This window comes from Furipterus horrens, unplaced genomic scaffold (assembly GCF_987537825.1).
Source record: "Furipterus horrens unplaced genomic scaffold, mFurHor1.1.pri manual_scaffold_6, whole genome shotgun sequence".
Lineage (NCBI taxonomy): Eukaryota > Metazoa > Chordata > Mammalia > Chiroptera > Furipteridae > Furipterus > Furipterus horrens.
This window is the reverse complement of record NW_028327176.1, coordinates 24,961,418-24,978,295: the sequence shown is the minus strand read 5'-3', so window position 1 is coordinate 24,978,295 and position 16,878 is coordinate 24,961,418. Positions and strand designations below refer to the sequence as shown.

At 38.4% G+C, this 16,878-nt stretch overlaps 1 protein-coding gene across 12 annotated transcripts in view; it reads left to right on the top strand.

Annotated features, from left to right (window-relative positions):
* SLC8A1 (solute carrier family 8 member A1) overlaps positions 1 to 16,878 on the top strand; it is a 348,486-nt gene that overhangs the window by 278,463 nt on the left and 53,145 nt on the right. For 9 of the 12 annotated variants that reach the window (XM_090281194.1, XM_090281193.1, XM_090281196.1 and 6 more), the window contains 5 exons: positions 7,693 to 7,799; positions 10,977 to 10,997; positions 11,434 to 11,451; positions 11,566 to 11,580; positions 15,586 to 15,654. In XM_090281194.1, coding sequence (XP_090137320.1) covers positions 7,693 to 7,799; positions 10,977 to 10,997; positions 11,434 to 11,451; positions 11,566 to 11,580; positions 15,586 to 15,654 — 230 coding nt within the window. Of the gene's footprint in view, positions 1 to 7,692; positions 7,800 to 8,345; positions 8,450 to 10,976; positions 10,998 to 11,433; positions 11,452 to 11,565; positions 11,581 to 15,585; positions 15,655 to 16,878 lie in introns of all 12 variants that reach the window. The other 3 variants (XM_090281195.1, XM_090281197.1, XM_090281198.1) reach the window with 3 other exon arrangements.

Here is a 16,878-nt window from a genome sequence, read left to right as displayed (position 1 = left end):
GTTTTAGTGTATTCTCAGAGTTATGCAACCATCCCTACAATCAATTTTAGAATATTTTATCTCCCCAAAATGAAACCCTATTACCCATTATCAGTCACCCCTATTTAGTCCTTAGCCCCCAGCTCTAGGCAACCATTGATCTGCTGTCTGTCTCTATGGATTTGCTTATTCTGACCTTCTCATATAATGGAATCATACAATACATGAAATTTTGTGTCTTGCTTCTTGAACTTAGCATTATGTTTTCAAGATCTATCCATATCATAGTGTCCCTCTACCCTTTAGAGTTCTTGGCTTAGACCATGTACTGAAAACAGGTTAACAAGAGAAAAAACAAAATAACAACCATACTTCATGTGTACACGGGAGGTACTCAGGAAAAAATGTGTCATTCTCTGAGGTGGCTTAAATATCATCTTACCAGGGAAAGGGGATGAGGGTGTGTGGCTTTTTCGGGAAGAATAAATGATTTGGGGGAAAGATGAGTGGGCCCATAGAAGAATAGATGGGAGATGTGACAGTTTGTGGCAGTTTGTCTGGGTCTGGTGTTGACTTCTAGTCTCCTCTCCTGGGACAAGTCAGTCTTCCCTGGCTAATGAAACTCCCAGGAGGGGATTTATGAAAATTGAGTTGCTTTTGGAGACTCTGTCTTTATGCAGATAAGGGGAATTTCAGGGAAAGCCTCTCCATGCATTTGCTGTTTTTCAAGTGCCTATAGCTCAAAATAATCAATATACGGATGTGGCATATTCTAGGATAGCATGTATCAGAATCTCATCCTTTTTTATTGCTGAATAATATTCTGTCATATGGGTATATCATTTTGCTTATCTGTTCATCAGTCGATGGACATTTAGGTTGTTTCCCCTTTTTTGGCTGTTATGAATAATGCTGCTGGGAATATTCATGTACAAGTTTTTGTGTGGACATATATTTTTAAATCTCTTGGGTATATACCTGGAAGTGGGATTACTGGGTCATATGGTAAGTCTATTTTTTAACTTTTGAGAAACTGCTTGACTTTTTCAAAGCTGCTGCACCATTTTACACTCCCATCAGCAACGTAAGAGAGTTCCAATCCCCCTCTACATTCTCCACATCGCTTGGTATTCCATGTCTTTGACTATAACTGTCCCAGTGGGTGTGTATTGATATCTCCTTGTGGATTTGATTTGCATTTCCCTGATGACTAAATGATGTTAAGCATCTTTACATGTACTTGTTGGCCATTTGTCTATTTTCCTTGGAGAGGTGTGTATTCAGAATTTTTTGCCCATTTTTAAGTCGATTTATTTGTCATTTTGAGTAATTGGAGTTTATCTTGATGCTTTTAGCATCAGGTATACTGAGGATTAAATTTCCAACTGGCTTTACCTAATGACATCACTCCGTGGTCAAAGAAGTTGCCAGATCTTCTTCCTTCCTATATGGCCCATCCTGAGTCACTTCTCTCGTGAGTCTGAATGTGATGGTTTATATGTGAAAAGGTCACAGTTCCATGGATGTGACCTTTCACCAACACGGCTCAGAGGTGTGTGGTGGGGTGGGGGGAGGTTTGAGGCATTACTCTCTTCTGTAGCAATCGAAACCCTCAGTTTAGTTTTTTCAGTCCCCAAATAGAACCTCCTCTGTTGTGTACAATCCTCTCACCAGAGTTCCTATCACTTTGTGAAGAAGAAAATCACTCTACATACGTATAAACTCCATTGTCTGAATCCTAAAGGTGTTTTCTCACTTATAATATTAACATTGCCTTTGGAGACCAGGATTTCCTAAGAGGAGGAAACAACAACTTCAGGTATTTTATATTATCCAGAAAAGAACATCAGTGAAGGACAAAATGTTTCTCCCATGTTTCAACTTAGATTGCTAATTTGATCTAAAATTTAGTTGTAACTCTGACTTCCCCATATTTTACCTATTCTTTATTTATACATTCTTTTAACCATCAAGCCATATATTCTAGCTCTCCATTAACCAGTTTCCTGGATGCATATTAGAATCACCTGAGAAACTTTTAAAACTATTTATGTTGGGGCCCCACAAGCAAAAAGTTTGATTTCACAGATCTGGAGTAAGCCCAGCCCAGGCATTTAAAGTTTTCAAAGCTCCATGCATGATTCTAATATGTAGAGAGTTCCAAAACATAAGCCCAACAATTACCAGCCTCTTAATTCATTATCTGACTTAATAGAAGAACCCACTGTTTTCTCCATATCAGTGCTTCTCAAACTTTACCATGCATAGGAGTTATCTGGGGATCTTGTTAAAATGCAGATCTGATTTGGTGGGTGTGGGGTGGGCCCTGATTCTGGAATCCTAACAAGCCACCCATAAGGCCCTGGCTACTGGCTGGCCACTCAAAGCCCTCAGAGCTGGTGAGCCTCCACGTGTTCATGGCACTTTTCAATTAATCCTAATGTCAGGTATCCTTGCTCTGAGAAGTTACCCGGAGACCACTCTAGGTTTGAAAAACAGGTTTATTGAGGGAAAAAGGGGGAAAGGGTGAAGGAAAGAAGAAAGTCCCAGACCAGCTCAAGGGCCTGAGACCCGTAGAAACAAGGGAAGCAGGGGAAAGGTAACTCCCAGTCCACCTCACGAGGCCTGGTGGAGCGAAGTTTGGAAAGAGGAAGGGGAAGAGGGTTGGAATGGGGAGTGGAGACTCTCGATCATCCACGCAGGCCATAGGAATTGCCTGCCTGCGCATCTGCAGGCGCCATCTCCACACCTTGCCAAATACACATTTTGGTTAGGGGGAGTTTACCCATAAAGACATTTAGCAGGTTAATTTGCATACACTTCATTTGCATACATCAAAAGTCCAGGCAGGCAGTCCAGCTGCCACCATGTTCTGACATCTAATAGGACCTTTATCTTTTTGAGGATTTAACTTTTCAAGACAACCATCATCAAATCTAATATGTGCTGTACTTCTTTTAAAAGTAGAATTGAAAATCTATCAGTGTCCATGTAGGCAGTCTTTGTTAACATAAAGATAGAACAATAAACTTCTGTATTACTTTAAAATAATGATCCAGTTCTTTAAAGTGGTCATAAAAATACTGCACAGCTGAGTAAATATGGGACCTTGTGGGTCACTTAATTAATTAAAAGGTATTGGTCTTTGGAGCCAGTCACAGGAGTCCCAGCGCTTTGCCATCTTGGAAATGACTTAACTTCTCTGAGCCAGTGTGTCTTCCATCAATGTTAAGCAGTAGAAGGTATTGCTAGTGGTGTTATGAAGACAGGTGAAATAAGAAATGCAAAGTGCCCATCAGTCCATTGATCTCTGAGTAAGCCCGAGGATTTGAATCTTAAAAATAAAATAAAATAAAATAAAATTTAAAAGAGCCATTCTTGTATCTAGGTATGTGAAATCCTCACTAAAATCTTTTGCATGAGGATTTAGAAAGGTTCTCTCCTGCTTCATCCTCCAACTCATCTTTTTCTCACTTCTGCCAACATAAATGACAATCTTGGGAAAAAGAAGCCACTGAAGGACAAATTGAAGTTGAAACTGAGAGAAAAAAAAAGATTGTGATACAATTTTGGCTTAACGATGAGAAACTAAGACATATTTTGAAGACTTCTTTTTTTTTTTTTTTTTTTAGTTCCTGCTAATAAAGCCACCTCTTTCTTTCCTTCCTCACCATCTGCTTGAGTCACCACCTGATAGAAGAGCTCCTTGTTAGAATGTCTGAGGGTGTTCAGGTCCTTTGAAACTGTGAAGTAAAGCATCGATGTTGGTTTTCTATCATCAAAGGAAAGGCACTGCAAAGATCAAAAGGAACAACCTATATATTTCCACTGAATGAATTGATTTTTCCTAACCAAATGCTTTATTCCCCCAGAAATGGAACCAAAATGTATTTCCATAAAAATTTTGGCTACATTGAGAAATTATTTAATGTCTCATAACTGATTTGCTAGCTTCCAGAAAACATAATTTTTATCCTATACTGTTCAACTTTAGAGAGATGGAAAAAAAATTGAGTTTTTCTTTCCTTCTTTACAATAATTATGAAAAAACTTAGTTTGTTCCTTATCAGTGTCATAATAGTGCAAGAGCTGTCACTGGATGAGGGCTATGTCTCTTTAACTATTCTAGCCTTATTTTGGTTCACCTTTCAAGTTAAAGAAATAATGGCAGTTATCTGACTGTTTCCCATTGGTAAACAGAATGAAAGATGAGACACCATGATTCTGTGTTCTCAGGCAGAATCCCTTGTGACAGTGCAAAAGCCCTGTGAATGTGGGATTGGTGGGAAGCCATGGGACAAACTGGAGGACATTTAAGGCCTCTCAGTGCTGGCAATCCTGTTTCTGCCACAGAGAGGAGCAGAGGTGTGTTTGTGCTGATTACCAAGCCAGTGTAACAGGTGTCTTCACCACATCAGCCCCATCTCAGGTGATATCCCTGGTGGTGGAAGAAGGGCTAACAGTTTCTTTTGTGCATTAGGCAAAAGACATCCCTTTAACAATTACGTGACTTAATTTTGCCATTGCTCCCTTTGCTAAGGGGAGAAATAGTTCTGTTCTGGAGCAAAAGGTGGACATGACCAATCCCTTTTGATGTTTGCCTCTCTTGATCCAGAGGGCTAACTCAGAAGTCTTGACTTCATTCTGCCTCTTCCAACTGATTGACATGTCCTTTAATAATCATTTTCAATTAATAGCTTTACTGTGCAAGTGGAGCAAAATCAATATAAAATGTAATGGTTCCTCCTGTCAGGGCACTATTGATTGTATAACTAATGATTTTGGAATGATATGCCATTATGCAAATCCCATCTATTTTAGGTAACTGCCAGCACTCACAGAGGGACTATTTTCTTTTTCTTCATCTTTGATTTTCCAATGTCACAGTTATCAAATGCTGAAATTATTTTTAAGAATTGTGACTCCAGTAAGTAGGGATACTCTAATGATAAATTTTAAGTGCTTATTTTATTATACAAACAAATAGTACTGAGTCCTGCATTTCTCACACTCGTAAGCTACTCAGAGCGTAGAAAATCAACCTATTAGAGCAATAGAGGATTAACTTCATCAAGGCTAAGAAACAATATACTGTTTGGTTGTTTTCATTTATTTGTGAAAAAGTGGTCATGCTGCCCTTGGAGCACGAGCCTGGCAGCCATTCCTAAACAAACACTTGCCCTATTAAACAGGGCTGCTCCAAAACCATCTCCACTGTGCTTCTTTATTTCTACAATCTAATAAAACACGTGATGCAGGATAGGCTGCGGGTGCAAGATGAAGAAAGGTAACTCAAATGTTTTTAATTAATAGGAGCAAAAGCATTGCAACATGACACTCAGTTTAGCGTACGTACACTATCGTGAAGCACTTTAATAATGAATCTAGGACCACCAGGTCCAGATAGTGGTAGCATGGCCCTTCTAATGCCTGCCACTACCTTCCCACACACAGTTGTATGTACAGGACAGTAAGATGGAACTTAATATTTCAAATGCATGTTTGATGACATAGAGTGTAGATGTTTAGCAGGTTTTTCTTGAGTAAATTTCATCTCATTTATAGCACCAAATTTAGTTCTGAAATAAAAATCACACCTATTATTTCTTACATCTTCTTGCCCTTTCTCTAAAATTTTGTATTTTGGGGCTATTGAGGAGTGATCCTGGTTTAGTCAGGGCAGGCTAATTTTTCTGTGTGTGAGTGTACGTATGTGCACGCAAGTCTTTGTGCATTTATTAAAGAAACAGTAAAGTCTCTAATTTGCAGAATTGCTATGAGTTCCCACATCCTTTTATACTTCATTTTTTCATTATTTTTTTCTTGTATTTTTCCATTATCATTTATTCCCCTTCTACCCTCTCCTACCTCCACCCATCCTCCCTCCCCACCCCCTGCAATCACCACAGTTGTCTGTGTTCATGAGTTCTTTCTCTTTCTTGATTTTTCTTATATGCTAAGTAAATGGATACATTTAAGAAAATTGTCCTGAAAGACAGGAACTGTTCACTCATACATGTAGTTGGACTTTGTCACATTGTTGGTCAATATCTAAGGCATAATTATTGCTTTAGTCATTTAGCCATTTAGCTTTAGTATTTCAGTCTTTGAGGACAGAACTGAGAAAGAAGGGCATTGTCATGAACTCTAGCTCCTTAGTAGAGAAAAACTGAGATGTGTGAATCATGCAGGGATGTTCTGTAGCTGAGGAGCAGAGAAGAGGTTATGGGTTCCAAAGGACTAGACCAGTCATTTGATCCCACTGCTACAATGCTAACCAAGAAAGCAGGACTAAAGCATCTAGCATCGGGGACAGAGAAACTCGGAAAATTAAAAGCAACTTCTACCTATCGCCCTCCAGCTTCCTTCATACTAGGATGCTCTTTGGCACGCATAAGTCTAAATGAAACTTGATTATGTATTTGGATTCACAAAATTAAAATACGTGTGTGTGTGTGTGTGTATGTGTGTGTGTGTTTATATATATATATGATATATACTGTATATATGTATAGATATCAGTTTCCTTCCAGAAAACCTAGAAAATTCCCCCCCAAAACTAAATAATGTCTAGACCATTATAACTGTGTGTCTATATAAACTCATTGTTTCAAAATCTTTAGTCAGAAGTATTTTTGGTCAATGTTACCAAAAAATACAGATTTTTCAAAGACAATTGTTTAGGAGCTCTGAGTAAATTGGAATACATGAAGAGATTAAGCCATTATTAATTAGAAGATAGCATTAGATTTATTTTCAGAGCCATCAAGGCTTATGGGAAGTTGAGATTTGCATAATATTTGCATTTGTCCCACCTGCCTGTCAGTCACTCACAACCAGAAGACCATACGGCATGAAGTGCTAAAGGATGGATTACAGGAAGAAGTATAAACAAAATGCCTTGGCGTATCAGTGGAGTTTGAAAGAAGGGTAAAATGTATTTTGTCAAAGTTGAAACTCAACTTTGGGAGGGATGAAAATAACTGTGACATCATAACTCTCACTCCTCACTTTTCAAGACATCTGTTGCAAGGCTTCCTTCCATCTTTACAAAGACAGACAAAGCACGAACCACTTCCCCTTGTGATCTGGTGGGAAGGCTGCCTAACCTGAACAAGTTTAACTCTAGGACATTGGGTGGGGTAACATAAAGGACTTTATATCTTCTTTTGTGGTGCTTTTATATTATTATATTATTTTAGTAAAATCCTATGTTAAAAATATTACATTTGGAAATACAGTCAAGCACAATGACAAGAATAATCCATAAGCCAAACACCCAGAGATAAGCTTGGTTAATATTTTGATGTGATTTATTGATTTATTTTAAACAAATGATTTCCAGGGCACAGGTTAGATGATCTTACAGTTAAGGCATTTACTGAATAAATATATTTTTCTTTTCTTATTATTTTGGTCTGTATTCTTCTCCTCTTTCTTCTTAAGATGATGCTAAACCTGTTGGCACTGACCACTGTGTTTTGCCTGAAATAACTCTGTAGCCCTGGGCAGGGGTGCTGTGCCTTGGTGACCTCCCCCATCTTCCAGACCTATCCCATACTCAGTGATGAAGGAAAAACTCACAGCACAGAAGTCTCTCAGTTGCTCTTTGTCTGGAAGTGCAGCTCATTAACCTTGCTTTCCTCTTCATTATGTTCCTTCTTCTCTTTCCTCTTCCCTTTGTTCGTCAATTTCTATTCTTCTCTGTTTCAGCAAAACAATATCAGTCAAGGTAATTGATGATGAGGAGTATGAGAAAAACAAGACCTTCTTCCTTGAGATTGGAGAGCCCCGCCTGGTGGAGATGAGTGAGAAGAAAGGTGGGGGAGCTGCTCCAGGGCCGAGCCCAACAGCTTCTGCTGGCCTGCGCCACCCTGGATGCCTGCACTCTTCAAACGTGACTGACAGCACACATATCCCTCCTCCTATGTAACAGGGCATAGATCTCACATGGGGCTACCGTGGGCCCGGCCTGTAATTCCATTAGCTAGTTTTGGCCACTCTGCACATGACAGGCCTGAGCTATTAATTTGCTAGGAAGTCAATCAAGCCTCCATTTCTGGGAAAGTTGATGCAGATACTTGCTATACCAAAATGAAACCAACTTTCTGACTTCTCTTCCCAATTTGGGGTACCTCCTGACTTCTCATTGGAGCAGGAAGAATTTGTGAATGTGATAAATTAGCAAAAAAAACGTAATGGGGGCCCAACTAAGAGCACCCAAAATGCCCTTTTACATACTCCAGGAGGTCCATGTGTTGCCAGTCCTCCCTCCATAACATCACAGTAACATTCAGCTTGGTGAACACCTAGCATGAGCGTGTGACTCCAACCATTTGTTTTGCCTTTGTCTTGTGTTCCCACAGGAAGATCATTACCATTAGAGTATTTGACCGTGAGGAATATGAGAAAGAGTGCAGTTTCTCCCTTGTGCTTGAGGAACCAAAATGGATAAGAAGAGGAATGAAAGGTGTGAGAGTATACAAAGACATACCAGCGAGAAATTGTACTCTTCTCTCTCCTCGTCTCCCTACTCTCACACTTAGCTCTCTCCTCTTCCTCGGCTTCCAAGTACTACACTTCATTTCCTTTGAAGCTGTAGCAGTTTCATTTCCCTTCCCTGACTCACAAATGCACCAAGCTATGCCCATTTTCTTCAAGAAGTGCCAACTAACCTCGATTGAAATCAAATTTAGTAAATGCTGGAAGAGATTTCTGGAACTCAGAAATGATGATATCAAAGGATTTATGAGTTTAGGTTCTCACTATTCAGGGATCATTCTCAAATTTGATTCCAGACATTAAATACTCCCCAAAATGTTAGTGATAGAGACTACTTAATACCTGTGAGCACTGGTAGATGAGTCTAATGACAACTAATAGGAAACTTCCAAAGAATTAAATAAGTAGGTTTTTCCAGAGGACCCAGGTTTCAAAAAAATATTTAATTAGAACAAAGATCCTTAAAGAGTAGTGGTATCAATATTCTAGTTCATTTGGGCATAATATTGGTTATATAATTAAATATGGCATGTAAAAAGACCATGTGTATGAAATCACAGTCATGTCAATTTTCTCAGGAAGGATATGGTCCTTCAGTTAGAATTAGGCCTTCCTTAAGGCCTATCCAGTCTTACGTGCAAAATATTTCTTTCCTTATAGAATTCACAAAGTTCTAACATGTATAGTGAAAAGAAAAAATAAGCAGCCATATCCTCATAACTAGGCTTTTTTGGTTGATTTGTACTTGTATTTGTAGAAATACTTTAATAAAGAAGACAATTTTTTTGTTCTCTTTGACTTTATATCCACTTTATGTGGCCTATATTTGATAAAGAAGGGCAAGAATTTTATATCAGCTTTAAAGATAATTTTTTTCTGAATTATTATGACTTCCTATAATTATCCTGTAATAGTGGCCATTTTAAAAGAAATCATATTCATTTAATTATTTGCATAAAATGAGCATACTACATAGTAATAGCTCTTATTAATTGCATACAAACAATTGATGATTAGATGGACCACTTTGCAAGAGATTTCTACTTTTACATGTAAAAAAAATCAAATATATAGGACTAATTTCTATACAGACCCAACATTTGGGGGAATTTAACTAATTCCACATTTATAAGAACTCAGTGACCTCAGAGTCCATTAGAAAAAAAAAAAATTATGTTCCTGACTTAATCGCCTTCAAAATGGTGAGAAAGGAACACTGGGGACCCATTTTAATTCAACCTATTTTATATATTCCATAGACAGTAGGCAGAAGGAAAAGATACTTTAAGAAATTGTGCTGAATTCTTACAAAAATGGGATCCAAAATGCCTCATTAGCATACAGGAAAAAACACTTAACTTCTAAATGTATTCCTCCAGAGAACTGTCTTTTATCTAAAGGGAGAGCATCTTGGGTACAGCTCTTTCAGTTGTCATTTTAATAAAATATGCCCCCATGTAAAACAAATCTAAATTCCTTGATAGCACTATCTAGTTTTGTACCAGCCAAGTGGATTCTTATCACTATAAATAAAATTACTGACTTGTTTTAAAAAGTATCCTCTAATGCCACTATTATTAAGGTGAAAACTGGGCCTGAAAAAGTAATTGTAGCATTCCCATTTACAACTCCTGAGGCCCTTAATAAGATACATACAGCTAGGTAGCTTTCATTTTGGTGAAATGAAAGCTACCTAGTGCTGCATACAGTATAATCTGAATTTAAAGAACATGACCTGAAAGACAATTTTTATGTACCCCCCACCCCTACCACCATGCCTTGTCAGTTTCCATGGATTTATGTGTCCACAGAAGCATTCTGGTCGTCCAATTATAATGTGCAAAAGTCAAAGATAAGGGCAGACAAGTAAGTGCTAATTCCTGGGACTTGAGTTTAGAGGATTTAAAAAAAAAAAAAAAGCATTTCTTGATGGCCAAAATATCATGCAAATAGAACCTACAGAGAAAGAACTTTACTTTTGGGCCAAAGTGTCCTTTCAAGAAGGGTGGCCAAAATAAAATTCCACAAGATGTTTTATCTGTTTTTATTAAATGAAGAGTATAATACCTGAGATTCTGGATGATTTAAGGCTTCCATATGTTGAATTAACTAACTCCTGGGCAATATTTCATGAAAAGATTTACTCAAATAGGATTAACTTTATAAAATATGTCTACTATATTTTATAAACTAGATATATACACTACGTGTAAACATATATAGTAGAAATTTTAATTAAATGTCAAGAAATAATCTATAGAATGGTATATATATTTGTATATATATATATATCACATTTGCAGAAATTAGTGTTGGGATTGTTTATTTGGAAATATTCCAACGCCACATTTCTCTAGAGTGCACCAATATTTTATCAGTGGCTCCCTACCACTATCTACAGATCTGCCTGGATTTCTTTCTGCTGATATTCCTCTTACTTCCATTATTCATCTGGTCTCTTATTCTGTGTTTGTCTTTGTCTGTTTTCTTCACAGCCCTGTTATTGAATGAGTTTGGTAAGCATTTCATCTCTTTCATTTCCTTTCCATTTTTCTAGGTTAATTTCCATTTCTGTCAAGTGATACAATAGCTTTCTGATTTTTATTTCTATTGATTTACTAGCAAGAGTATTGTTTAGGGCCATTGGCCTTATTTTTGTTAAGGTCAGATAGTTAATATTCCAGTTTTAGTTTAGTATAACCTTTTTAAAAACAATGAGTGATTTCTTAGGTATGCACAGAATTAAATTTGTGCACTAAATCCCATAGTCTTAAAAAATGATTAATGATTAAGTCGTGAACCCATGTTTTTATATTTTTCTTAATTTTAAAAACAATTTGGCAAGTTTTATCCCTCAGAAGGGGTTGTCAAGCAGTCTGGTATCACTGGTGTTTGTTATTTAGAGTGTGAGTTAAATAAATTGTAACATTTATTTATTTTTTTCTTTTTTAGGTGGCTTCACAATAACAGGTATGAATTTTAAAAGTCTAATGGCATCAAATTTTACTTTTTACTGTCTGTTTTCACCACATATTGTATAAATGTTTTAAAAATCATTTCTCATTTTTATTTCTTTTAATGAAGGAAAATGCCTGTATGGTAAGAAAATAGTTTTAATGTCCTTTATTTTCTTCAAATACCCTTAAAGACCAACCCAAGCTGCATCTTATGTAACTTGTATTAACATTTAAATGTAGCACATGGTATGTTCTTACTCGTTTTACACATTTAACGTTTAACACATTAACAATGTGTGTGTTAATGTGTGTTGTGTTTATTTATACACAAATTTATATGGAGAACCTATAATTGTTCACATTTTGACACTGGTCAGTTTACAAGTATTCACCTCGTCCTGGTGCTGTACATATTCCCGGCGAGATGTTTCAAAAAGTACCAGAATAAACAAGACAAATGCTGACCTCAGGGAAACATAGGAGTTGACATCCAAGCCTCCTACATGGCCCAAGCTCAGGATACTAAAGGTAAATAATAATTCCCTGTTGGGAGAAGACAGAAAAGTCCCTCCCCATCATCCCACCACACCAGTGTGAACAAACCCTTCTTTGGGGACTTAAGTTTTAGCATCATTAACACATATAAATTAATGAGTACTATTTCTCCCACTTGAAGTATATTACAAAATGCTCTCCTGAGAACTCAAAATGCCAGTCAAAACGTTTAAACCCCTTAAATTCAGGATGGTACTCAGTCTAGTTGACTGCATTGTTTAGCACAACTCTAAAGTTATTTTCTTGTGTACAGAAGGAGGGTACTTCCTTACAACATCCTCTCTTAATATTTTCTCACCCTTTCAAAATCGTCTATGCAGATTCAGAGTGGGAAGTAGATATCAAATGTCCAGTATACTGTGCAGATATCAGTATTCTAATTATTTTTTTTCTGAAATCAGATAGCTGCCAGAAAGGTTACAAAGGAAATATTTCCAAATATTCTGATTTGGGAAATGCTGTGGTGAGAGTCAGGATTAGCTTAAACCACTGTTAATGTAAACTCGTGATCAAGTAGTTACAACCCGATTCTGTCCAAAGTGGAACTTTCTGAAAACAAGCAATTTCACACAGGCTCTTACCCTCCACTGCTTCGCACCAGACAAAACATTTAATGACAAAATGACTCATAGACTCTCAGAAACACAGAAATTGAAAAGGATAAAAATGTTGAATGGGACAAGTCTTGGTAGAGGATTTATTTAATCTGATTTCATCTGAAGCTCTCACTCCCAGCTCAGGTCTCCCCAGTTTTGCCCTGCGATACATGCTGTTTTGAAATCCAAAGGCAGGGATTTCCATTTATTTTTAAATTTTTAATCTTCTTTCTCTCATCCATCATTTTAACTCACTGAAGTCTTCTTGGAAATATTCTGATTCTGTCACCCAGCAAATTAGTTATCCTTGTGAAACTTGAGGAAGGTAGAGTTTTGGCAAGTTCAGCTTTATGGCTTCCTTGAAGTTTTTTTTTTTTTTTTTTTTTTAAGTCTACCATTGTACAAGTAATATAGTATCTGGCAGCACCTTCAGCCCTACGCAGCCTGGTACTGAGACCTTCACGAAACATCTCTGGCTGTAGAATGCTTGTTTAAATGCATTGAGGTACTTGGATATCTTCCTATTTTCTTTACCATTGAATAGGTCAGGATTTTGCTTTTAGGGCCGTCCTTCCATATCACTTGAAGCCTCTTCGCTTTTAGTATCTAGGCAATTGGATCTCAATTTTCTTTTCTCAGAAATATCTGTCTTTCTAGAATATCTGCCCAGAAATGCCCAACATTTGCTGCCCCGGACACCTCTTGCATCCAAGAGGACAGAATCACTTCTAAAGGTTTTTGTCATTTCATGTACTTCACCAAGTTCTTTCTTATGTCTGAAACTTTCATCTGAAAAGACATTTTTTGTGTTAACACTACCTCTTCCCAGGACTTGAAATTGATGCTCTTAGAATAAGAGAAAGTTCCAGAACTGTCTGGGAATCTCTACATTGGCTTCTTCATTTTCATGGCCCTTCTTCTCTTGAAGTAGTCAGAAGGCCTGGGATCCATCTCTATAGATGTTCCGAGGGAAAGTTCTGAAACTTAGGTCTACACAGTTAAAAGCAACTGTTAAGTCCCAAAGAGCTTTTCTTTGAAGTCAGTTTGAGGCTTTGAAGTTAAGGCTTTGAGATATAGGGGTAGTAGAGAGGAATTAATCTAGCCTTTGGATTTTACCAATAGCTTTTATATGGTCTTGTGCAGCTGAGTGTGAAAAATCTAAAACTGAAGCAGGATATATGGAGATTGAAAAAGTTGTTTGGTCCGCAGCCCAGTACCTATACTTCAGAGATCTCATTAGTGGTGGCCATTAAGTTCTGGAGGTACTTTTGGAATTTGTAAATCTTTACCTGTTGTTCCTAGACCTTGTCTCATTGAAAGGCTCTTGTTTGGACCTATGAGCTCATTCCCCTTTCACCCTCCAGACACCTAACATGATAATCCCTTATACATTATAGCTCATTAGAGTTTGTAAAGCATTTCTTATTTATTGTATCATTTAATCCTCAACCTTATGTAATAAGACATTATTGTTCTCTCTTAGAGGAGAGGAAATGAGAGTACTAAGAGATTGATGAATCTACCCAAATCACCCAATCATGACTCAGAGCCTGGCCTTCTGACCTTAAGTCCAAGGCCATGTGATGATTGTTCCAATCCAAGCACTTTTATTTCCTTTCTCTGGACTGCTTCATTCCGTCCTGTGTTGTTACTCCTTTTCAATTCAAAGCCTAGCTATCTCATAAATGCCATCACTATGAATTCCAGTGAAATGAAAAACTAGGGGGTCCCCAAAGGGAGAAACTATAGCACATTAATTTGGATATTTTTAATAAGATTAAGTATTCTGATTCAGGTTGGAGAGGAGAAGGCATGTTTGAGTCCCCAAATAGGCAGCTATAGAGTTCCCTAATTAAGTAAAAGTATGTAACAGGCAATATACCTCTTTAAATTATTTTAATTTATTGATTTTAGAGAGAGAGAGAAAGGGAGAGAGAAACATTGATTAGTTGTTCCACTTATTTATGCATTCATTGGTTAATTCTTGTATGTGCCCTGACCGAGGATTGAACCCACAACCTTGGCATATTGTGTTGATGCTCCAACCGAGCTACCAGCTAGGGCCAATATACCTCTTTTAAAAGTTACTCTTCCAATCACATTATTCTCATCATGTAATAGACTAAATAAGGCACATGGAAGGAAGCCAAACTATAAAAGTTCTGACAGTTAAAAAACAGCAACAACACTTTAATCACTCCAGTACACCCCTTCAAGTTCAGTTGCATTTTTTACTTGAGAACTGGGTCTTAGAAAAGAGAAGTGCCTTGTTCAAGTTTGGACAGCAAGCATTATGACAGAGTTGGCACCAAGTCCCCAATCTCAGGATTCCCAGGTTAGCTCTTGGGAGAAGCCAACAGCAGGTGGATGTGGCAATCAACTGAACCAGGAGTTTGATGAAAACCCTAGGCCTTGGTAATCCAAACAGTTGTTGTGACCACTGTGTACCCTTGCAAAGCCTGCCAGTGAATACAGAATTCTGCCATTCAGAATGCCCAGGAAATATATAAACATGTTCCCAGATGTCATGTTACTTGATCCTCAAAACTGTGATGTGGATATAGCAGGTACTATTGGCCCCACTTCACACATGAATAAACTGGAGAAATGGCCTGCTCTAGACTATATTGCTGGCATCAATAGGAAAACTGGGCTACCTTCATCACACCCAGTCCTTTCCATTGTTCCATGATGCCTCTAGAAGCAGTCACCTAAAGGATTTGAATACTCCATTTCAGAAACCTGCAGCTACCTGGCCACACCCCTACTGTGGGTGTGTGGTTTATTCATATCATGTGGTTTGGCTTGTAGAACACTTGCCCCATTTACCTCTTACTTCTGTAACCTACAGAGGAGAGACCTATGACCACTTAACCCTTTAACATTGCTTGTGATGTGCACATCTCAGTGTAATGTTTAACTTACTAATTCCACAAAACTCTGCTAGCAAACCAATGCGATCCACCCTGCTGATTTTCTGCCTGTCCTTTTGCTAGGCCAACCTGTCTTCAGGAAAGTTCATGCTAGAGAACATCCGATTCCCTCTACTGTAATCACCATCGCAGGTACTCATTTCGTCATGGTCCTGGAAAACCAGTTCAATTAATTTGAAGTTAACTGTCTTCAAGTGTTCTTTAGTTCTTTGGGCATCAAGGTGACACAGTTTAGCCCTTGCCCCCTCTGAAGCATTGCTAAATAATGCAGTGGCTTCAACACCCATCCCGTCAGCGCAGGCCAGGAGGCATGCATGGAAGATGAGCAGCATGCACCATCAGAGAAGACTGATCCTGGTGGCCTCTCCCTCTCAAGCTTCAACATATTCCTGTTCCTGCAAACACTGCTTCTCAAGCATGAGTCTTTCGTTCAGAGTATAATAAAGTCTCTTTGAAAGCAGGCAGTATTTCTTCCCAGAGCCTGCTGCTCCTGCCTCCAGTGTAATATTAGCCGTAGGTGCACAGATGATAGGACATCTGTGGGGTTTCTCCAGAGGCGGACAGTGACAGGGTCACTAGAGGATTTCACAGCTATCCCAGAGCTCCCTGGGTTCAGAGCCCAGGACCCATCTCCTGCACTGCCTCTCTGGGTGAGGATCTGGAGTGTCGCTCTTTCGTATCTCCATGGCCCCTCACTGGCCATGGCAGTAAAACGCTGCTCTCTGCCCCAGGAGGGCCTTCCTCATCCCACCTCCCACACCTCGCCCCCTCCTCAGTAGTCATGATACCTAGCCGTGATGGCAGAGTTCTTCCATAAAGTCCTCATGGAAACAAAAGTACCAGTCTCCTTAGACTCTTATCAGAGAGGCCAGCCTAGTACTGAATGAAAACTGTCAAGAGGTCTGTGCTCTCAGACTGTCAGCATAGATCTGAGTCAAGGATTAAAATAACCTAGAGCAGACTGTCTCACTGCTGGCTTTGTACCCCTTTCCAAATTTGACATTCTTTGTCACAATTAAATACTGCAGATACATTAAAGAATGTCAACAGCAGCTCCTCGGGCACAGACCTCTGGTGGGTTGTATTGTTTTGTAATAGGGTTCACTCTGATCCCTTCACTGCTCACAGTGCTGCTGCTTCAAAATGCAGCCTGAGCCAGAAAGGATCAACAGCAGCTCTGGCGTACGTACTTCTGCTGTGCCCAGATCCCAGGTACCTACTAGCCTTTGTTATTTATCATTTGCAAAATCAATTACTCAGGAGAAGGGAGGTTCCCTACTGGTGATGTTGTCATAGGACTGTTTTATGTCCTATCAATACTAATTTTAATAGTGGCTATTAATTATGCATTTGATT